General features: G+C 43.5%; 1 protein-coding gene across 4 annotated transcripts; it reads left to right on the top strand.

The window, feature by feature from the left end:
• Positions 1 to 5,901: 5,901 nt before the first annotated feature.
• Positions 5,902 to 20,482, top strand: ZRANB2 (zinc finger RANBP2-type containing 2). Of its 4 annotated transcripts, none has more exons than XM_073643890.1 (11): positions 5,902 to 6,114; positions 8,180 to 8,232; positions 8,327 to 8,435; positions 9,515 to 9,597; positions 9,715 to 9,791; positions 9,889 to 10,047; positions 11,434 to 11,585; positions 12,696 to 12,782; positions 17,544 to 17,603; positions 17,729 to 17,890; positions 19,570 to 20,482. In XM_073643890.1, exons 1-11 carry the CDS (start codon positions 6,059 to 6,061, stop codon positions 19,634 to 19,636), a joined length of 1,065 nt encoding a protein of 354 aa, XP_073499991.1. In that variant the 5' UTR covers positions 5,902 to 6,058; the 3' UTR covers positions 19,637 to 20,482. The 4 variants fall into 4 exon arrangements, with proteins under 4 accessions (XP_073499991.1, XP_073499992.1, XP_073499993.1 ...); XM_073643891.1 differs by having other exon boundaries at positions 5,903 to 6,114; positions 17,768 to 17,890; XM_073643892.1 differs by lacking the exon at positions 17,544 to 17,603 and having other exon boundaries at positions 5,905 to 6,114.
• Positions 20,483 to 24,510: the final 4,028 nt, after the last annotated feature.

Below are 24,510 nucleotides of genomic sequence, written 5' to 3'. Positions count from 1 at the left end.
AGACAGGACGGCCACTGGGGCAGATTCGGACTGTGCAGCCAGGATTGCTACTGGGACAGGTTCACACTGTGCAGACAGGACGACCACTGGGACAGGTTCACACTGTGCAGACAGGACGACCACTGGGACAGGTTCAGACTGTGCAGACTGGACGGCCACTGGGATAGGTCCACACTGTGCTGACAGGATGTCCACTGGGACAGGTTCACACTGTGCAGACAGGAAGGCCACTGGGACAGGTTCACACTGTGCTGATAGGACGGCCACTGGGATAGGTTCACACTGTGCAGACAGGACGACCACTGGGACAGGTTCACACTGTGCTGACAGGATGTCCACTGGGACAGGTTCACACTGTGCAGACAGGATGGCCACTGGGACAGGTTCAGACTGTGCAGACAGGACGGCCACAGGGACAGGTTCACACTGTGCAGCCAGGTCGACCACTGGGACAGGTTTAGAGTTCGGGCCTGTGTATCAGCCCCCAGGGTGGCAGACAGGTACCGCTTATGCAGTTTCAGGATTCGGACACCACCGAAGCGGTCACAGGAACAAGGGAAAACCAGGACTAAGGGACTCAGGATGCAGGATAACTTCAACAGACTAGGGACGGGGGACCTGGCAATGTACAGTTGCACACACTAACCACTTAACATAACTTTAGTGGTTGCTCAGGTAACTCCCTATTGGTGAAGTTGACTTTTTTAAAATATGTCTCCCAGCTATTGGCTGAGAGACACCTTGCAGGTAATTACATTACTAAATGGCTCCCAAAGTAAGCTGGGGACATTTATCATTTATATAAAGGGGCGCGCTGCCCCTTTAAGAACAGGGGAGCATGCGCACTAGGCATGCCACTGACACACAATGCGGCGTGCACACAAGGAAGTAGCAGGAGCATGCCAGGGGACCGCGCCGAGGACCAGGGCAGTGAATAAGCCGGCATCATTGCATGAAGGGTAATGGTGCTACAGCTATCCTGCATTATCTCAGTCTCCAGCAGTGCAATGTCATCTATCATTAAATTCTCAGCTATCCAATGACAATGAGTAGTTTCTGCTGACCCTGCCCTCTAATGTTGAGATGACTCTGCTGAACCTGTCCTATAATGATGAGAAGACTTTGCTGAACCTGTCCTCTAATGTTGAGATGACTCTGCTGTACCTGTCCTCTAATGATGAGATGACTCTGCTGACCCTGTCCTCTAATGATGAGATGACTCTACTGAACCTGTCCTCTATTGTTGAGATGGCTCTGCTGAACCTGTCCTCTAATGATGTGAAGACTCTGCTGACCCTGTCCTCTAATGTTGAGATGACTCTGCTGTACATGTCCTCTAATGATGAGATGACTCTGCTGACCCTGTCCTCTAATGATGTGAAGACTCTGCTGACTCTGTCCTCTAATAATGAGATGACTCTACTGAACCTGCCCTCTAATGATGAGATGACTCTGCTAACCCTATCCTCTAATGATGAGATGACTCTGCTGAACCTGCTCTCTAATGATGAGATGACTCTGCTAACCCTATCCTCTAATGATGAGATGACTCTGCTGACCATGCCCTCTAATGATGAGAAGACTCTGCTGACCCTGTCTTCTAATGATGAGATGACTCTGCTGATCCTGCCCTCTGATGAGATAGATAACTTTGCTGACTCTGTTCTCTACTAGTGAGATGACCCTGCTGACATTGCCCTCTAATGAGATGACTCTGCTGAGCCTGTCATCTAATGATGAAATGACTCTCCTGACCCTGTCCTCTAATGATTAGATTAGTCTTCTGACACTGTCCTCTAATGATGAAATGACTCTTCTGACCCTGTCCTCTAATGACTTGATTACTCTGCTGACCCTGTTCTCTAATGATGAGATGACTCTGTTGACCCTGTCCTCTAATGATGCGATGACTCAGCTGACCCTGTCCTCTAAAGATGAAATGACTCTGCTGACACTGGTTAAAGTGACAACCCCCTAGTTTGATAATGTCCTCTAATGACTAGATTACTCTGCTGACACTGTCCTCTAATGATCAGATGACGCTGCTGACCCAGCCCTCTATTGGTGAGATGACACTGCTGGCCCTGTTCTCTAATGATGAGATGACTCAGCTGACCCTGTCCTCTAATGATGAGATGACTCTGCTGATCCTGTCCTCTAATAATGAGATGACTCTACTGACCCAACCCTGTAACAGTAATACACTGGTTAAAGTGACAACCCCCTAGTTTGATAATCAGTAGCTCAGTTGTACTCACCCTCTCTTTATGAGACAACTCTGATGTCAATCCCCTGCAATGATGATGAGATAACTCTGCCGCCCCTGTCTCATCCTATACAACAGCATATGAAACCATTTGAGCTGCAAAAAACTATTATGTCAGCCTACTATGTGTGCTACCATGACCAGTAAAAAAAACTGCTGCATTTCAGGATGTTCAGTCACATAAAAAAAAAAATACAATGAACAAAAATGTGGAAGAGATATGTTTGTGATAAAAACCTGATTTACATAATACCAGATGATACATTCCCTGCAATCCGCAGACGTCACATGACCCACTTTGCACATTGCATAATGAAATGCATAAGATTCAGTAAAAAGGAAAACACTTCGGCTTTGAGGATCAACTTGTGAACAACTTAAATTAAAAAAAACAAAAACAAATTACGGTAATGACGATTAACGTCGCGTCTACAACAAAGAATTACAGAGCAGAACTCATCAAAGTGAAAATCCAGGTACAAAATCAATATTCAGTTTCTGTTCACTATTGGCTGATATTCTGGTCCTGAAATGTCACTCACTTGTGGTCCCATGTGGAGGGGATTCGCTGAAAGGGGCTCCAATATTTGTAAAATGGCTCATACTGAGATAGAATAAGAAAACAATCAAAGACCCATTCCTACACTTACACAGTCCCCAATGGTCCCTGCTACCCAATTCCTGCTCAGCCAATCAATGGCCACAGTAGTGACCCGCCTTAGTCAGTAATTGGTCGGTTAATGAAGAAGGGTCCAGCAGGGACCTGGTAAGTGTTGGGGTATCGATAGGGTAAGTATCTCTTCTTTTCTTATTTTAAACACAACTGAGCCCTTTTACAAGGATTTTTTTAAAGGCTGGAAAATCCTTTTAAGAAGGGCTCCCTCTGTTGGTAGCATGTGGTAAAGCAGGCGGAATATGCTGTCCAGTTTGTGATGACCCCATTGGACTACACAAAAACAGGGTGAGAGATACCCAGATATAATAGGTGCATCAACCATCAGCTGTAGGACTCTGGTTTACAGCCTTCAGCATGGATTCAATGACAGCAAGCAGATACTCTTCATGCAGTTATCACATGCATCCTCTGGGCTGTAAGTTTTCTTTATTTCATTCTCTTTTTATGAAACCTAGTTGTCGAAATTGCTATTTGTGACACGGACTAGTCTGAACCCTACCCTAGATCCATAGGACTAAACAGCAGGATGAGGTTTTCTCTTTTTTAAAAAAAACAAACAAACAAACAAACTCTATACACATAGAAAAAAGTTCTCTGGAAAATTGCTAACTTTCTCAAAGTTATGTGAATTTATGCAACTTTTTATGCAAATTGCCTCTTCAGAGAAAAAGAGGACTTGTACTCTATAGCACCACCTATTGGAAGTAGCAATCCTACACGTCACAATCAACCCTTTCTTGCAACTTTTTAAAACTTCTAGAAATACATTAGTGACAGCAGCGACCTCCAAATGTTTCTGCAGATACGCCGCTGGTTCAGGTCACGTCACCATCCCTGTAGGAGTCAGATACAAGAAAATGCTGAGCTAAGAACTTTTTTTAGGGGTAGAGTCTGGAAAGGATATTCAATGATTGTGTCACATGACATTGGTTCCGATGAGAAACGCATGAAGCGCCAGCTATCCTCTGCGCAGAGCAGGATCTGCTCTACTGTCCTTCACAATGACACTAGGATACATTGTGGTCTCAATGAAATACAGCATCACAATGTAATAGATGTGTAGCAGCCAAGGGGGCTCCGGAAGGTTATGCTATGTTCACACATGTTGTGTTTTTCAGCTTTTGTTGCTGCAGATTTTTATGCAATATTTCAGCTGTGTTTTACAGTACCAGCAAAGTCTATGAGAAACCAGAATTCTCTGTTCACACATCATGGTTTTTTTTTGTTGCATATTTTGTGCCTTGGTTGAGTTTTTGGAAAATGGAGCATGTAATGGATGGTGAAAAAAACGCATCAAAATATGTATCAGCGTTTTTGATGGCAAATTAGAATGTTTTTTTTTTTTCAGAGAACTTTATGTACATGCATAGAGACAGAAGGACAGTGAAAAAAACGCTGAAAAAAACGCATAAAAAAACGCAGCAAAACCTGTGTTTTTGACGCAGCTGATTTCCTGCCAGAGATTAGGTTTCGCTGCAGATTTGTGACGCTGAAAAACCCAACATGTGTGAACATAGCCTAAATCCACAGTAAAGGAAGGTGCAGCATTATAAATAGGTTATGCTTCATAGGAAACAGAGATTTTCGCTACAAACTGAAGTTCTCGAGATAACAAGTTCAAGTCCCCTTGGGTGACTAAACAAATAAACTGTAATGTGTTGGAATTATTATATTAATCTGTTGATCTGTAAAACTTGAAAAAATATGTCTTGCTTCGGTTCACACTACAAATGTGCTGACAGTACTCCAGGAGACCGTGACTTTTTGAAAATTTGAAAAACAATGATTCTTGCTTATTTATTGATTTTACTGATTGGCAGCTTTCTGCCTATGCACAGTGTACACAGAAAGCTGCCAATCAGTGGTGTGGGCGGGGTTATACAGAGCTCAGCATTTAGAGCTCTGCTAGATCTAAAGCAGAAAAAAATGAGATTTTATCCAAACTACAGCTAGCAGCCCAGTAAGTGACACATCGCTGCAATCAGGGTCTCTGCCCCTACATCATGCTGCTCTTAGATGGGGGGAGCAAAAACCTGGTGACAGATTCCCTTTAAGCGTGTTACCTGTGTGCTCTCCGGCCGCAGCTACTGAACGCGATGTGATTCTTTATGGAGTAGATCGAGCTACTCGAACAAATATAAAAAATAAATATAGATTTTTTTAAAAAATATTATAAAATAAAAAGAAATAAAATTTCACATAACCCCTCTTTTCCTCATTTAAAAATAAATGAATTCATGTAAAAAAATAAAGAAAATAAATAGGCATCCAGAAAAGTCCAAAAGTCCGATCTATCAAAATCTAAATTTATGTAACCTATAAGGCAAATGTTGAAAAGAAAAATCAAAGGCCCAACGAGCCATCGCACTGCTCCATCAACATAAAAAAAGTTACGTCCCCGGAAAATGAGAATTAAAAAGTTTTTTAAAGTTCAGAATTTTTTTAACCATTAAAAAAAAAAAAACCCTGTAGAACTTTAGTAAATCCTCGCACTGACCTAGAGAATCATCGGGTCATTATTACCATACAGCGAATGCCATAAAAATAAACTAAGGTGCGACATTTAATATTTACGTATGTACGCTAATGATTTTGATCTTTAATACACATGGATACAAATTTGTTGGTACATATATATATATGTATACACTAAAATGGCTGATAACAGGGAGCAGTAGCTGATCTGTGACTCCTCAGCAAGACATACAGCATCTCTATACACCTAGCAGCCCGCCAGCATGTAAAAAATGACAACGAATGTGATGTTTAATAAAGTTGTTTAAAAAAAAAACATGATGACGCAGCATTAGATATCCACGCATGCGTAGGCGTCTACATTCTACCTTCTTTTGCGTTTCAAGCCTCCGTGTCATTGGTAAACGCAATTGGGGGCTTTCTGTTTTCATAGCTGTTTACATTTATGCCTGCTCAGAAATCGGGATTATATCACCCGTTACAGGCTGTTATTTAGTCACTTCTCGTTAATCGCACTCATAGAGCCGCAGCATTGACGTGACCCGTCCGCGGGTGTTCCGTAGGTGTAACAGGCGCCGTGAGGTCGCCCTGTGCTGGAGTCCTTCCTCACAGAGCAGAAGGCGGCGGCGGCGGCGGGCAGAATGTCCACCAAGAATTTTCGCGTTAGTGACGGAGACTGGATTTGTCCGGACAAGAAGTGAGTTTGGGGGAAGATCAGGAGTCCGGGGCGGCCGGTGTGAGAACGGGGGCTGCGTGATGGAGGAATGGCGGGCAGAGGAGAGGCGGCTGTGCGGGGAGGCCCGGGCCGCGGCCACCGAGGACGAGTCTCCTCACTCTGGGCCCGGTGACCTCCGTTCCTCACCCGTTATGGCCTCCGTCTGACCTTAACCCCCTCGTGTCCGGGAGATTTTTTTTGTTTGTTTGTTTTAAATTTGTGCATTTAGTTTTTTTTCCTTCCCCCTTTTCCCAGAACTTCTTTATTTTTCCGCCCCCTCTGACACGCTCGTTATTCGCGGGACGTCTTGTAGTATTTAGTGACGCCGTTCACTTTACCGTGTAACCTACTGAAAAATGGGGAATAACTCCAGAAGAAAGGGATGAAATGGTGGAAAACCGGTGCCACCGCCGCTGTCTGGGGTTTTGTTTTTTACGGTGTTTGAGCCGGTGACGACGCGATTCTCCAGGTCGGAAGGATTACAGCGACTCCACACATGGACGGCTCTTGTATTTTACTGAGCTTAAAAAAAAAAAAAATAAAAAACAAATTACAGAATCTTAAAAATGTAAACAAAGTTCAGATTTTTTTTTTGTTTTTTAAGGCCACTGAAATACCCCTGGCCGCTGTTTTGAGACACTTCAGTCTTCTCTCTTTCCCGTGTTGGAGCCGTCTGACGGTTCGGTGATATTCGCTGCTTTTTTTTTTTTAGCGATGCCATTTTGCGCCGCAGACGGGGTTTCATTGCTTTATATTATAGAACCTAAGACTAAAACAAAACGAGCAAATCTCCCGTAGTAAGTAAATAAATAGTGATAGTAAATAACACAGGGGACTAGTCAGCATAGTTTTGGGGGGGCGGGATGTAAATGCCATCTCACCACGACACGGTGACCCCAATCGGGACGGTACTAATTCTTGAAGTTTTCACAGTGACGTCAGACGTAGAATTGGATAAGGGCAGAGCAGGACCCAGACCCGACTGTGCAGACACCCATCAGTGGACAGCCCAAAAAAGGGGGAGCCACGCCATGAAAAAAGCCGCACTCGAAGGACAGGGACCCCCGGCTGCCATCACAATTTATTGGCACTCACCCAATCATGTCACAAAGGGGGAAGGGACATTTTCAAGTCTTGGGATCGGTGAGGGTCCCAGTGGGCAGAACCCAATTGATCACTAGGTTATCCGCTATCCTAGACAGAGAGGATAATTGAATATCATGGAAATTTTCACACAAGTCAAACAATGTGGTTATGCTAATTTTGGACGTCAATTTTTCATCCAGAAAATAAAAAAATACACCTCCAAAACCAAAGCGCTAACAAAATGGTCAAAAGGTCGAACACGTGTATTTCTGTGTAAAGACGACTCGCTGTGCAAAAGCACCAAGCGGTTATAATAATTGACCTCAACATTTAGGCATTTTCTGATCTGAAGACGTTTTACACTTTTGCTTCAAAATCTGCCAGCTATTTCTTTATTGTTGAGCAGAGTTAAAAGAAAAGTCTGGAAAACACCAGAACTGAAGATGCCCTAAAATGTTGGGGGGGGGGGGAAACACAAAAAAAATGAAGAAGCGCTAAGGAAAGACTGAAAACAGCTTGGAAAATAAAAAGCTTCAGGTTTACCAAACACTGGAGTAAACGAGCGATTCCTGAAGTGTCTTCACTTGAAAAAACCCAGATGTTTTTGGCCGCCTGAAAAAGATATTCATGAGGGAGGTTGCTGACATTTTCACAAAATCCCCATAAAAATGTAGATGATGTACAGAATCGCAGCTTGTATGTAGGGGATTTGGAAAAATATTTGCTGCAGGTTTTGAAAATGGACCCGAAATGTCAGGAAACCATTGGGAACACACAGTTACTGGCAGATCTGTAGTTAATGATTGGCTTCAGCCTGAAGGAGCCCTATTGTGAGCGTTATCTCCTATTTATTGTAGATTATCTAGTGCTAATAGAACAATGACTCTTTATCTCCAGCTCTATTTATAAGAGCACAAATTACTCTACAATTTCTGATTTATTTGCTTTTATATTTTCTCAGATGCGGGAATGTAAATTTCGCCCGAAGGACAAGCTGCAACCGATGTGGACGAGGTGCGAATTTATATTCATATCAAATGCTAACTCTTTCCTTTACATGTCTCATTATGTTGTAAATTTAATCTATATTTCTTTTTTTAATTTAAAGAAAAAACAACGGATGCAAAAATGATGAAAGCCGGAGGGACAGAGATTGGGAAAACTTTGGCAGAGAAGAGTCGGGGATTATTTAGCGCCAATGACTGGCAATGCAAAACGTAAGTTGGCCGCACTTTAGTGTAGAAATCGATCTGTGATCCGCAGCACTGTACAATAAGATATGGAGTGTATACATATTAGATTGCTATGTGTCATACTAACACTCGCGTTGGCAGTAGGCTGTGGTGCTACTTTCCTTTTACAGTCAAAACATAAAATCCAAACTGCCTTAGGTAAAATATACTAAGAGCTGAGCAAAAAGATTTGTAGGGTCCTGAAGCGGAAAGTTCTGCAACCAGAGCTCTGGGTGGATTGGTACAGTGAAGAGTCTGAGCTGTTTTCAGACTTTCTTTTTTTCCGGAGGTTAATGTGTTCCAGTTTACACAAGGATGGAGCACTTAAAGGGGTTGTCTACTTTCAGGAAAGTGGGCCCCAAACTGTGACATTTTGCAGCTGGACAGAAGCAAGGAACAGACACTGGACCCAGGGAGGGAGAGTATCTGCTGAGTATGATATTTTACAGTTTTTATCAATCATGCATGCAACCCAAAATGTATGTGCAGACAGGACAATATCTGCACATATATGTTGGGATGCATGATTGTATGGGTATCGTGCTCTTGCTCTATTCATCAGGATGGGACACGTGTATGATACCTGCTGATGGTGCACACTTCTCAGTCATCGGCACCATATTTACCTGCAGTCACGGTAATTTGCAGCTCAGCACCATTTCATCCAAGTCTGGTTGCAGAAAAAAAAATAATGCTTTTTCTCCATGCAGCCGCTCTTTTCACGTAGGCGACTGTGCAGTCACCGCCCGCTGATCATTGAGTGACATCCTGTTCGGCGCACACGCAGTTTTTTTGTTGCCCTGACCAAATACATCTTGAAATCCTGACCGGCCCCTCATTACACAGGGTATGTGTTATTCTGCAATCCTGCTGCTTTTCAGAGGAAACAACTCGAAAAACGACTCCATTTAGTTAGAAATCTGTCAATGCAGAGGGGCCAGCACTTCTCTGTGCCACTACAATGTCATCGCTTGTCTCGCACCAAATCTTTCTGTAGGAAAACACTTGCGGCTTTCTCTGCAGTTTTCTGATCTTGTTGGTTGTTTTTTTTGTTTTTTTTTAAGTTGTGGAAATGTAAACTGGGCAAGAAGATCAGAGTGTAACATGTGCAACACCCCGAAGTATGCAAAGCTGGAGGAGCGGACAGGTACATCTACTCTTGTCTTATTCCCCCCCTCCTTGTTTTTGAGTTTGAGGTCTTATTTGCCTTTTGTTGAGCTTTTGTGTTCCTGCTGATGTTGTATGGCCCTGTTTCTACATGCAGGTTATGGCGGAGGATTTAATGAACGAGAAAACGTAGAATACATAGAGCGAGAAGAGTCTGATGGAGAGTACGACGAGGTAAAGGAGGCATTGGTCTGGTACATCAAGCTGCAGTACGCAGGCACAGGAACAGCACGTGTTTCATTTTTCTTCTTTTTGGGTGGGGGATTTGTAGTTTGGACGAAAAAAGAAGAAATACCGTGGAAAACCATCCAGTGGAAAATCTGGAGCCAAAGGTGATGAAAAGGTGTCCGGAGTGGAAGAAGAGGAGGAAGAAGGTGACGAGGAGGAGGATGAAGAGGAAGGAGATCTATCCAAGTATAAATTGGATGATGTGAGTCATGGTCCAGACATAGCTTGGTGAGAATGTGAAGAGGATACGCTCACCGTGCCAGTCTATGAAGTATTGGGATATTAACATTACAAGATGATCGTGAACGAACGTTCTTCAAAATGCTCTTTTCACAATTCTCCTGTGTAAACAGAGACTGACGATCATCCGATTTAAATGATATTTTGTGCAGCATAAAAGACCATTGTTCTCGATGCATCGTCCTGTGTATCCAGGAGTCGCACTGGCGAGAGCTATGGCGGCCTGTGCGCACAGAGCGATCTAGTACGGATCCGTGCGTATCGCTCATGTTGTGCCGCTGGACCGTCTGTGTGAACGGACCCTTTGTCGTAGTGTACGCTGCGTTTGTGTACTTGGCTGAAAGAATAAAGTGTTTTGGGAGCTTTTCATACACATACTCTGATTTGCCAGACAGAGGCCGAAAGTGTTATTTTTTGGCCTCCTTCTGGCTGAACTTATGACTGCGCTCCAGTTATTTAACTGTGTAGGAAAGCGGCAGACTGCTTACCTATAAATAGGGCCACCGTAAGAATATACCCTGCTGCGGGTGCAATGGCTCCAGTGGAATAATGCCTGAGCATCTTTCCTGAATATATCTACCTTTTTTATTTATTTACTTCCTGAGCGCATGCGCCTCCACAGTGGCCTCACACTTACAGCGGCGTGTGGGCCGAGTCCCGGGCGGGGGCGCTGTACGGCGGCGTGTGGGCCGAGTCCCGGGCGGGGGCGCTGTACGGCGGCGTGTGGGCCGAGTCCCGGGCGGGGGCGCTGTACGGCGGCGTGTGGGCCGAGTCCCGGGCGGGGGCGCTGTACGGCGGCGTGTGGGCCGAGTCCCGGGCGGGGGCGCTGTACGGCGGCGTGTGGGCCGAGTCCCGGGCGGGGGCGCTGTACGGCGGTGTGTGGGCCTAGTCCGGGGCGGTGTGTGGGCCTAGTCCTGGGCGGGGGAGCACTGTACGGCGGTGTGTGGGCCTAGTCCCGGGCGGGGGCGGTGTGTGGGCCTAGTCCTGGGCGGGGGAGCACTGCACGGCGGTGTGGGCCTAGTCCCGGGCGGGGGCGCTGTACGCCGGCGTGTGGGCCGAGTCCCGGGCGCTGTACGGCGGCGTGTGGGCCGAGTCCCGGGCGGGGGCGCTGTACGGCGGCGTGTGGGCCGAGTCCCGGGCGGGGGAGCGCTGCACGGCGGTGTGGGCCTAGTCCCGGGCGGGGGCGCTGTACGGCGGCGTGTGGGCCGAGTCCCGGGCGGGGGCGCTGCTTACAATCTGTACAATTCTGCAACCAATCTTCATTTTTGCTTTAATGCATCTAAAATACTGAAGTCCTTTACTGTAGCAAATAACCTAATAGCATCACTTTCCCAACTATTTGTTTCAGGACGATGATGAGGATGACGATGGCGACCTTTCAAAATACAATCTTGCCAGCGACGAGGAGGGTTCTAGTAAAAATAAGAAATCCGCACGCAGCAGATCTAAATCGCCATCTTCTCGCTCCTCCTCCCATACAAGCTCAAGGTCTAGGTCCAGGTAAACGGGTACAGGTCAAGGGTAAAGCCGGGCAAAATGTCAGTATCTATTTAACTATTTCCCTTTCTTTTATATTTCTATATACTACGTAATGTTCTAGAGATATGTGATATTGTGCAATATTATCCTTCACTGTTCACTTAATGTCTTGTGCATTTTCATAGGTAACTAGTCTAACCTAAATGAGAACAGTTTCCATAATGTGCACTCTATGGCGGTGCATGTGAAAACCTCTAGGGAAACATTCCCATCTTATAAAGTTATGGCATGAGACAAAGTCATGTCATCGCTTTAGGATTGGTTTGAGTCTGACATGAATGACACCCATCTCCTCCCACCCCCCAATCCTGTGAATAAAGGAACTGATTTAATGCTATATTTCAGCTTGTCTTGCACAGCGCCCCCCACCTTCCCATGTACAGAACTGCAGCTAGACACTTCTTTAATGGAGCACTGCTGCTGTTGTTGCACAAAGGGTCAGTCACGGTGCCGCAATGCACAGGATTGATGTGATCTGCCATCACCTTATAAGATGGGACTTTTCTCATGCAAGACCTTGTCAGGTATTGTAAGAGTCATTGAGCGGCTCCTGGCTGTAGGAACCCTTCCTGAGCCAGTTTCAGATCTATCTAGTACAGATGCATTACACACCAGTATTGCTCTTTCCATATGTGATCAGATATTAACTAGAATTACATGGGCAGCGCACACTGAGGATCTCACACCTTGTCTTGTATCCTGACAATGTTTAGCAATTTTATAGGAGTCCTGGTACGATGAGCCGGCCCCCCTCCCACCACCTTTACTCCTCAGATGGTCCGCCAACTTATATCTGCTGTGTGTGTGTGGGGGGGGGGGGGACTTTAGATTCTCATTTTCTCTTACACCACCTATCACACTTTTTTCTAAAGGCACAGCAATTTTTTTTTGCTTTTTTTCATAGAGCCCTATAGTATTAACAGTTTGTTTTTTCTTTCTTCTTTTTATTACTTGTATTGTATTTGATGCTTTATGCAATGAATCAGCTCTGTTTTCCCTTGTCGTAGCAGCGATTCTTGCTGCATTCATATAAGAATTGGAAAAAAAAAAAAATGCACCATGTTTTTTCAGATCCCGTTCAAGAAGCTCTTCCAGTTCCAGATCAAGATCTCGCTCCAGCTCCAGAGAACGTTCTCGATCTCGCGGTTCAAAATCAAGGTGAATAGCGGGTACCACGCTGTGCGGCGGCGCAGCCAGAGTCAAGCGGTGCAGGATGTCTTATATTAGACGTTACGGTGGACAAATCAGTGTTCCTATAGTCATTTCTTCCTCAGTGGAAATATATAGATGGTTGTAAATATATTCTGGATCTGCGTGTACTGAGTCGGTGTTCAACACTTTTGATAAGTAGATTGCCATAAAACTCTTATCACATTTATATATAACTTTACTAATCTAATAAAATTATGCCAAGTGTCCTTATCGTCAGGCATCCCATCCGGTCCCGGGTTTGGTAGCTCCACTTCCGAACCTGTGCTAAACACAACAACAGAGTTTCTTGTTTTAGCATGTGACCAATGCAGTGTGTGAAGGGGGCTGGCCGACTACTCATTACAGTAGATAAGCCAGCCCTCCCCGTTCATGTGTCAGGGCAGGAAACTCACCATAATGATTTATATTAGTAATTTAAGGTATGCATACTAGTAATGAGTGCAAGTGCTCGTTACTAGAGTTTGCCGCCGGTGCTCGGGTATGCACCGAGTATCGCGGTTTTCGTGGGACATGTTCGAGTCCCCGCGGCCGCATGTTTTGTGGCTCTTAGACAGCCACAAAGCGTGCGGTGATTGCCTGACAAATACGTTCAATCACCGCATGTTTTGTGGCTGTCTTAACAGCTTCGTAACATGCAACTGCCTGGACTCAAACATGTCCCCCGAGCACCCGCGATACTCGGTGCATACCCGAGCACCCGCGATACTCGGTGCATACCCGAGCACCCGCGGCAAACACCTGTAATGAGCACTTGCTCTCATCACTAATGCATACATGTTTACATGTTAAGGGGGCTGTCAGGGCATAGTATATTAATGGCCTATATTTACAATAAGATCAGTAGGGGTCTGAAATTTGGAACACCTGCCGATGAAGTGTTTTTTTTAGCTGCAGTACCTGGCAACGACCACTAAACGTTGAACGTGGCTGAGCAGTACAACCGCTTTCTATATTTATGTTCGGCCAGAGGTGGTTTTGCTGGATGTTAGACCTCCACCAATCTGATATTGATAACCTATCCATAGGACAGGTCCTAAATATATGCTTTCCCTTTTTAAGTACCTAATACACTTACACCTATATTAGTAATGTTAGAGTCATGGCCGAAAGTGTTGGCACCCTTGAAATTGTTCCAGAAAATGAAGTACAGTCATGGCCAAAAGTATTGAGAATGAGACAAATAGTAATTTTTCCAAAGTTTACTGCCTCATTTTTTGCAATGGCAATTTGCATATACTCCTGAATGTCAAAGAGTGATCAGCTTAACAGCAATTACTGTACTTGCAAAGTCAATATTTGCCCAGAAAATAAACTTTAACCCCCAAAACACATTTCAACATCATTGCAGTCCTGCCTTAAAAGGAGCAGCTAACATCGTTTTAGTGATTGATCGCCAGCCCTGTCCTCATCAACACCCACACCTGTGTTAATGGATCAATCAGTCATGATTAAGTAAGAATGACATCACTGGACACTTTAAAAGGAGGCTGGTTCTTGGTATCATTGTTTCTCTTCAGTTAACCATGGTTATCTCTAAAGAAACACGTGCAGCCATCATTGCACTGCACAAAAATGGCCTAACAGGGAAGAGTATCGCAGCTACAAAGATTGCACCTCAGTCAACAATCTATAGCATCATCAAGAACTTCAAGGAGAGAGCTTCCATTGTTGTCAAAAAGGCTCCAGGGCGCCCAAGAAAGACCAGCAAGCGCCAGGACCGTATCTTAAAACTGTTTCAGCTGCGGGATCGGACTACCAGCAGTGCCGAGCTTGCTCAGGAATGGCAGCAGGCTGGTGTGAGTGCTTCTGCACGCACTGTGAGGCGGAGACTCTTAGAGCAAGGGCTGGTTTCAAGGAGGGCAGCAAAGAAGCCACTTCTCTCCAGAAAAAACATCAGGGACCGACTGATATTCTGCAAAAGGTACAGGGAGTGGACTGCTGAGGACTGGGGCAAAGTCATTTTCTCTGATGAATCCCCTTTTCGATTGTTTGGGACATCTGGAAAACAGCTTATTCGGAGAAGAAGAGGTGAGCGCTACCACCAGTCTTGTCTCATGCCAACTGTAAAGCATCCTGAAACCATTCATGTGTGGGGTTGCTTCTCAGCCAAGGGAATCGGCTCACTCACAGTCTTGCCTAAAAACACAGCCATGAATAAAGAATGGTACCAGAATGTCCTCCAAGAGCAACTTCTCCCAACCGTCCAAGAGCAGTTTGGCGCCCAACAATGCCTTTTCCAGCATGATGGAGCACCTTGCCATAAAGCAAAGGTGATAACTAAATGGCTCATGGAACAAAACATAGAGATTTTGGGTCCATGGCCTGGAAACTCCCCAGATCTTAATCCCATTGAGAACTTGTGGTCAATCATCAAGAGACGGGTGGACAAACAAAAACCAACAAATTCTGGCAAAATTCAAGCATTGATTATGCAAGAATGGACTGCTATCAGTCAGGATTTGGTCCAAAAGTTGATTGAGAGCATGCCAGGGAGAATTACAGAGGTCTTGAAGAAGAAGGGGCAACACTGCAAATATTGACTTGCTGCATTAACTCATTCTGTCAATGTAACCTATTGGTACTCATAATATGATTGCAATTATATTTCTGTATGTGATATAAACATCAGACAAACACTAATAAAAACCAGAGGCCAGCAGATCATGTGAAAATATAATTTTGGTGTCATTCTCAAAACTTTTGGCCATGACTGTATTTCTCTCAGAAAATTATTGCAATTCCACATGTTTTGTTATACACCGGTTTATTTCCTCTGTGTGTATTGAAACAACACAAAAAACAGAAAAAAAAGGCAAATTGGAAATAATTTCCCATTGAACCCCCAAAGTGTGCCAGACAAAATCATTGGCCCCTTTCCAAAACTGGATAAACTACTTTGTTTCAAACATGTGATGCTCGTTCACATCTGAAACCAGATAAAAAGTCTTTGCATTGTGTGCCACACTAAGCATGGAGAACAGATAGAGGAGAAGAGAACTGTCTGAGGACTTGAGAACCAAACTTGATGAAAAATATCAACAATCTCAAGGTCACAAGTCCATCTCCAGAGATCTTGATGTTCCTTTGTACATGGTGACAACATAATTAAGACGTTTACAACCCATGGCACTGTAGCTAATCTCCCTGGATGTGGACGTCAGAGAAAAATTTATGAAAGGTTTCAACACAGGATCGTCTGGATGGTGGATAAGCAGCCCCAATCAAGGTCCAAAGAAATTCAAGCTGTCCCGCAGACTCGGGAGGGGGGGGGGTTGTATCAGTGTCAGTGCGAAATATCTGTCCACATGTGAATGAAATGAAGCGCTATGGCAGGAGACCCAGGAGGACCCCACTGCTGACACAGAGACATAAAAAAGCTAGACTGCAGTTTGGCAAAATGTACGTGAGTAAGCTGAAATCCTTCTGGGAAGGATCTTGTGGACAGATGAGACCAATATAGAGCTTTTTGGTAAAGCACATCATTCTTCTGTTTACCGAAAACAGGCCTACAAAGAAAAGTACACAGTACCTACAGTCAAATATGGTGGAGGGTCACAGATGTTTTGGGGTTATTTTGCTGCCTCTGGCACTTGGGTGTCTTGACTGTATGCAAGGCATCATGAAATCTGAAGAATATCAAAGGATTTTGGGTCACAATGTAGTGTCCAGTGTCAGAAAGCTGGGTGTACGTCCTAGGTCATGGGTCTTCCAGCAGGACAATGACCCCAAACATACTTCAAGAAGCCCCCTGAAATGGATGGAAACAAAGTGCTGGAGAGTTCTGAAGTGGCAGCAATGAGTGCGGATCTAAATCCCATTGATCACCTGTGGAGAGATCTTGCAATTGCTGTTGGGAGAAGATGTCTTCATATATGAAAGACCAGGAGACCATTGTAAGAAGAGTCCAAGATCCCAGCTGAGGTGGAAGAAGCTGATGGTTATAGGAAGCGATTGATTGTAGTTATTTATTCCAAAGGGTTTGCAACTAAATATTAAGTTTTGGGGTGCCAACTATTGTGTCCAGCCCATTTTTGGGGTTTTGTGTGAAATTATGTCCAATTTGCCTTTTTTTTTTTTTTTTTTGTGCAATAAACACAGGAAATAATCATGTGTAATGCAATAATGTTCTGGAGAAATATATTTCATTTTATTTAACTATTTCAAGGGTGTCAACACTTTTCGGCCATGACTGTAGGATCTGCCATCACTTAATGATCGGAGGCATTCTGACCGCTGGGATCCCACCTTTACATATGCTATTAATGTCTGATAAATGTCGGCCCCATAGGTGAAACCTAGAATGGAGGTCCTATGATCCCCCTCGGGTCGGCTTCTGACCACCAGCGAGTGGAGAGATGTCAGATGCGTCGGCTCTCTTCTGGGGGCACCGAATAAAGACACTAGCTGAGTAGCTGTGAATGGAGCGTGCTGCCACCTCTCCACTTTTTGGTGGTCCAAATCCAGCCAGGACCTGAAACAGGAGATTGCGGACACCACATGCGTCTTGTAGAGATAGATGTGGGTCTCAAAGGAGGCACCAGCCTCAGACATCTTTGCACATCCCGTGGCCTTGCAGTAAAAGTTTCTTGTGAGGCCGTCGCTTTCAGTGAATGGGGCACAGACTGCAGCATCGTCGGACTGGAAACTTAATGGGGGGCACATCAATAAATAAGTACGATGGTCCCTTCATTCTTGGGGTCGTTGCAGGTCCCAGAAGTCAAATCCCACCGATCATAAAGTGATGGCTTGTCGTGGAAACGCCAATAGGTAAGTCATTATTATTTTTGATCTCCGCAGAAATTTCTGATCATTTTAAGAAATCCACGCTCTATAGATTTGTTCCTTCTTCTGGAATTCTCGTCTTAAATTCTGTCCATTTTTAATCAATAAAGATCCAGCTCCAGGTCCCAACGAGGTTCTTCTTCCCCCAGAAAAAGATCTATCGCAAGTTCCCACTCATCGTCCTCTTCAGAGAGGGGAAAGAAAAGAAGCCGCTCCAGATCGTCGTCTGGTGACCGCAAAAAAAGACGATCAAGATCACGGTCAACAGAAAGGTTTGGGTTACCGCAGAACTGGAGGGGGGATAAAGGGAAAATATAAGATTTAAAGATTTAGGATACTATTCTCTAAAAATGTGTCCACCACTTATGTCACTTTTTCTCTTTCGTATAACATCAAACTATTTTTCCTGATTAGTAGTGTGTGGTTGAGCGCTTAGAGATTGTTAAAGAGCAACTTCAGTCACAGCTAATAGAGTACACCCTCCATAGTCCATGACTATAACTGCTATAATACTGCCCCTATATACAAGAATAACACTACTATAATGCTGCTCCCTATGTACAAGAATATAACTACTATAATACTGCCCCCTATGTACAAGAATATAACTACGATAATAACTGCTCCTATGTACAAGAATATAACTACTATAATACTGCCCCCTATGTACAAGAATATAACTACTATAATACTGCCCCTGTGTACAAGAATATAACTACTATAATACTGCTCCATATGTACAAGAATATAACTACTATAATACTGCCCCTGTGTACAAGAATATAACTACTATAATACTGCTCCCTATGTACAAGAATATAACTACTATAATACTGCTCCCTATGTACAAGAATATAACTACTATAATACTGCCCCCTATGTACAAGAATATAACTACTATAATACTGCTCCCTATGTACAAGAATATAACTACTATAATACTGCCCCCTACGTACAAGAATATAACTACTATAATACTGCTCCCTATGTACAAGAATATAACTACTATAATACTGTCCCCTATGTACAAGAATATAACTACTATAATACTGCCCCCTATGTACAGGAATATAACTACTATAATACTGCCCCCTATGTACAAGAATATAACTACTATAATACTGCCCCCTATGTACAAGAATATAACTACCGTAATACTGCTCCTATGTACAAGAATATAACTACCATAATACTGCTCCTATGTACAAGAATATAACTACTATAATACTGCTCCTATATACAAGAATATAACTACTATAATACTGCCCCCTATGTACAGGAATATAACTACTATAATACTGCCCCCTATGTACAAGAATATAACTACTATAATACTGCTCCTATGTACAAGAATATAACTACTATAATACTGCCCCCTATGTACAAGAATATAACTACTATAATACTGCCCCCTATGTACAGGAATATAACTACTATAATACTGCCCCCTATGTACAAGAATATAACTACTATAATAATGCTCCTATGTACAAGAAAATAACTACTATAATACTGCCCCCTATGTACAAGAATATAACTACTATAATACTGCTCCTATATACAAGAATATAACTACTATAATACTGCTCCTATATACAAGAATATAACTACTATAATACTGCCCCTATGTACAAGAATATAACGACTATAATACTGCTCCTATATACAAGAATATAACTACTATAATACTGCTCCCTATATACAAGAATATAACTACTATAATACTCTTTTCTATAATAATTATATGGATATTCTAGATGTAGCTGATGACTGGGGTTCTTCTTTAATGTTTCCGCCCTCCTCCTGGTTATACCGCTATACTTTTTCCGGTCACTGGGGCTGTTTTCCCCTCATACATGGAGCTGTAGTATGATGAATGTATATCTTTACTTTCTAGGCCGTAGTTTGATATAGAAATGACAAGAATCCACTTTTGGTTTGTGTGTTGCAGGCGCAGACATTCCCCCGCTGGATCGTCCCATTCTGGCTCCCGATCTGCGAGTTACAAAAAGAAATAGTTATTTAGGATTACCCCACGCGATGAGAATAACAAAAAAACAACACAAACGGAGCAGATAAAAGGCCTGATGAAGCACCGATCGGCAGTAGCGGAACCAAACCCAACCTAATCCAACCCGTAGCATTTTAAGCCATAAGCTGAGCACCGCGCTCCCTCTACCTCTCATCATAGGAGGCGGGACACACCAGGTGGCAATAATATGGCTTACGACGTTCTGTGACGCGTCCTTCTGGCCGTGTATCTGCATCTTCATACTACTATAACCCCCCTCCTCCTCACACACGGCAGGATAATGTGAACTTCTCCCTTTGTAATCCTTATGGCTTAAAATGCAAAAAAAATGTGCAAAGCTAATTCCGTCATATATCCATGGTGTTACAAGGTAAGTATATGTATTATTCAGTCTCGGCATTACACCGGGCTCCAGAGCTTTGGCGATTCTAATATACAGGTCGGCCCTTCGCAGCAGCGACATTCATTGGAACTGCCCCCCCCCCCCCCGGACTCCCATTATAGGAGTCCGCGTCCTCGGTACTTTACCCTTCTCTGTGCTCCATCCACTCTCGAATGTAAGCCGAGTGTTACTGTATCTTGTGCCTATCGCTTCTTACAAAGCTACTATTTAACTATGTACAAAAAAAAAAAAACACCTGGATCTGAGGCGCCGGCGCTCTGGGTAGCGATTCTCCAAGGTCAGATTTTACCCCAACAATAGGAGACGCCTCAAATGAAATGAAATCCAAGATAATGTATTTTGTCAGATTTGGTCATTTTATTTTTAGGATGGTGATTTTTATTTTTTATTTTCTGTAGACCTGTGACAATAAAATCCTGATTCCTGCAATTCCTTCTGGTTTCTTGTTGTAATTTTGCATCTTTCTTTATATAAAACAAGATGCTAAACTGTAGAGATTCCTCCCCGGTCAGACATGTGGCTATGGTCTGCTTTATCACGATCTGGCGAAGGTGATGCCGCCGGGCACAATCTGCTCTGGGTCAGGGAAACTGGTACTTGCCATAGATCCCATAGACTTCCATGCCCCATCGTCCAGCAGGTCGGGCTGATCGATTTTTTTGCAGCTGGATCTATAATTCCATATATCATCGATTCTTTGTCCATAGCCAGATCTTTAAATCCTGCGTGCAGCATTGTCTGATCTGTCTACAAGACCAATCTGGTGCAAATCAGGTGACTGGCAACGATCCCATAGAAATCTATAGGATCAGATCTTGTATCAGTCTTCTCTTGAGACACTTTTTCCTGGGGAGAAAAAAAAAAAAAGCCGTGTCAATTGCTAGGAAAATGCACTTGAAAGTGTTATGGTTTCTCATCCCCTATTGGTCTCAATGGGAAAGAGATCAATTAAAACCCTTAAAGAATTAAAAAATAGATGCTTTGTATTTATATGTAAAAAAAAAAAAAAAAAAAGCCTCTGAGATTTTAGAAATTCTATTAATTGTACTGTTTGAATTTTTTTTTTCTGCCCAAAAAAAAAAAAAAAAAAATGCCTGGGGAAAAAACACAATGTGAACAAGGCCTTGAGATGTTACTTACTAGAATATTAGAGTTGGATGGGACCTCCAGGGTCGTCGTGTCTAACCCCCGGCTCAATGCAGGATTCACTAAACCATCTCAGACAGATGTCTGTCCAGCCTCTGTGTGAAGATGTCCATTGAAGGGGAACTCACCACCTCTCGTGGCCGCCTGTTCCATTCATTGATCACCTCACTGTCAAAAAGTGTTTTCTAATATCTAATCTGTATCTTCTCCCTTTCAGTTTCATCCCATTGCTTCTCGTGTTTCCATGTGCAAATGAGGATGATCCCTCTACATTGTGACAGCCCTTCAGATATTTGTACACAGCTATTAAGTCTCCTCTCAGTCTTCTCTTTTGCAGCTAAACATTCCCAGAGTATCTAACCAGTTTCTCGTAGGACATAGTTTTCAGTCCGCTCACCATCCTGGTCGCTCTTCTCTGAACTTGTTCCAGTTTTTCGTATGTCTTTTTTAAAATGTGGTGCCCAGAAGTGGACACAGTATTCCAGATGAGGTCTGACCAAGGAGGAGTAGAGTGGGATAATTACTTCATGTGATCTAGACTCTATGCTTCTCTTAATACATCCCAGAATTGTATTTGCCTTTTTTGCTGCTGCATCACACTGTTGACTCATGTGCAGTCTGTGATCTATTAGTACAACCAAGTCTTTTTCACACGTGCTGTTGCTTTGTTCTATTCCTCCCATTCTGTAGATGTCATTTTCGTTTTTCTTGCCCAGATGTAGAATCTTCCATTTCTTCCTGCTAAATCCCATTCTATTTGTAACTGCCCATTGTTCAAGCTTATCTGGATCCTTCTGAATCCTTTCTGTCTTCTCTAGTGTTATCTATCCCTCCTAGCTTTGCATTGTCTGCAAAAGTTTTACCTTCAGTTCCCTTATCTAGATTATTTATAAAAATGTTGTTCAACACTGGGGCCAGGACAGAGCCTTGTGGTACCCCACTTGAGACATACTTCCAATTGGATGTGCAACCATTTATCACTGTGTACGATCACTGCACCAGTTATGAATCCACCTAACTGTTGCCTTGTCAATACTTAGTTTTTTTTTTCAAGTAAGGATGGCATGAGATATTTTATCAGAGGCTTTGATAAAGTCCAGATATACTATATCTACAGCATTTCCCTGATCCACCAAGTCAGTGATTCCATCATAGAAGGAAATTAGATTAGTCTGTCTTGTTTTGTTTGCTACAACCCCCATGCTGGCTCTGGTTAATTACTGTATTCTTATCCAAGTACTTACATACATGCTGTATAGTAATTTGTTCAAAGATCTTTCCTGGTATAGAAGTAAGGCTCACAGGCCTGTAATTTACTGGCTCCATTTTTGTTTTCCTTTTTTGAAGATGGGGACAATATTTGCCCTTTTCCAATCTTCTGGGACATCTGTTCTCCAGGATTTTTCAAAGGTTCTGGCTAGTGGTTCTGCAATATCCTCTCTCTTTCCGTACCCTTTCCAGTAGTCTTATTTCTGTTACCACTAGATAATGGCCACTCTCTTCGAATGTAATGGGTTTGATGTGGGTGGAAAACCCACTGGTGTATTCATTGAGGCCCTGGATCAGGGTAGTGTTTTCTGGCACCATAAGCTCTTCCTATTTATCCTACGTGTGGTCACTCGTTGCTGGCACCACAATAGTACCTGTTCTCCATTGTGTGCTGGAACGCAAAGTATTTATAAGGCTGCTGAAGCTTTGGATGTAAGCTAAAGGTGCACAACTGATCTCATTGCCTTTATGGGGTCTGTAGGATCCATTGTGGGGTCTGTCATATTAATGAGAAGAATTGCACTGAATGTACTTGATTCTTTTTCTGTTTAGTCTCACAAAATTTGAGACGGAGATGTGAACATGGCCTGAGACTCTGCACACAGCGTTCGTGTCTGCCGATGGAGGGATCTGCTCCCGACTGACACCTCCAATGTGTACAGGTCTTAAGAATGGACATTGCCCTTCAAGGGAATGTCCAGGATCAGAAAAACCTTGGCGGCATCACCCTTGTCTACAGGTTTTATGTGGTATTGCATATCTTCACCATTGACTCCAGTGTGATACTAGACACCTCTTGTAGACCGGTGCTGCTGGTTTTGGAAAAAAGTGGCCATGATTATCTGATCGTGGACCACCCCATTATAACGAACATGACTCTTGTTCCTACACTTGTAAAGGCAGCACCGTACCTGTGGCCATCTGTCAGTGTTTGGGACAACTACACCCACTGAATAGACCCCCCAAAGAAGGTGTAAGGGGTGCTGTCCCTGGGATTGTCGGCCCGCAGTGTATGACCTGATCCCTTCCTGACAGCACAAAAAAAAAAAAAGATGGCAAATATTAAAACTACGGGGTGAAGGGTAAAACGTTTGTGTTACGGCTGCAAGAAACTGCTGATAATGTCAGTAACCTTCCCCCCGTATCTTCCAGGCCACCTGCACGGCCCGGCTTATCTCTCCTGTCACTGGCGGACCCTCCCAAGCTCTGCGAGTAAACCATGCGCCTTCCATACTGTACAGAGGGGGCAGCTGCTAACGAAGGTGTGGGGGGGGGGGTGGTGAAACCTCGGGATCTTAATGGGGTCCTTGCAGTGCTTCTGGTGCATTTATTGAGCTTTGCTCCCTGGGGGGATTCACTTACCATCAGGTTGGGTGTAGATTATTTTCAGACTAAAAAAGGCAGAGAAAAACCAATGTGCTTTTTAGAGAGAATTGCGGCAGACTTGTGATGCAAAAAAAATGTCTACATCTTTAAGTTCATTTCCTACAAGCGCTAAACTTTTGCTCACAGTCTTGTGGTGGTCTGCAGGTGGGTGCAGGGGGCTGCGTACTATATGCATGCACTGTGCATTGGACCAGGCTCGTGCAGGCTGCATGCTTTTTTTTTTTTTTTTTTGCACCACAGATCTGAGGTCCATTTGTAACATCACCCACTAATACACGGGGCACAGCTCGTCCTCCAGATTGATAATATACTTGTGAATCTGCTTTTGGGCTGCATTTAGACATTGCAGTACAGTTTTGATTTTTTTTCTTGCCTGCCAAAAATGCATTTTTTTTTTTTTTTTTTCCCCCTTTGAGTTTTTAAATTATGGTAAAACCCCAGCAAAATATTACCACAGATGTAACGTCTGTACACAGCCCTAGCACATGATCCCATGTAACAAGAACACGGATGTTTGTTCTTGGTTCCACTCCCCAAAAAATACCCAATAGAAATTTGCTCGGTCATTGTTTTTGTTTTGCATTTTTTTTTGCTTTACCTGCTTTTACATGTCAAATTTTCAAGAGGGAAAACGTACCAAAGAAAAGCACAGCGGA

The sequence above is a fragment of the Phyllobates terribilis genome, unplaced genomic scaffold (genome assembly GCF_046119375.1).
Source record: "Phyllobates terribilis strain yellow unplaced genomic scaffold, ASM4611937v1 Scaffold_8__6_contigs__length_399053987, whole genome shotgun sequence".
In the NCBI taxonomy this organism is placed as follows: domain Eukaryota; kingdom Metazoa; phylum Chordata; class Amphibia; order Anura; family Dendrobatidae; genus Phyllobates; species Phyllobates terribilis.
Note: the sequence above shows the minus strand (reverse complement) of the source record. Positions and strands in the feature narration are given on the sequence as shown.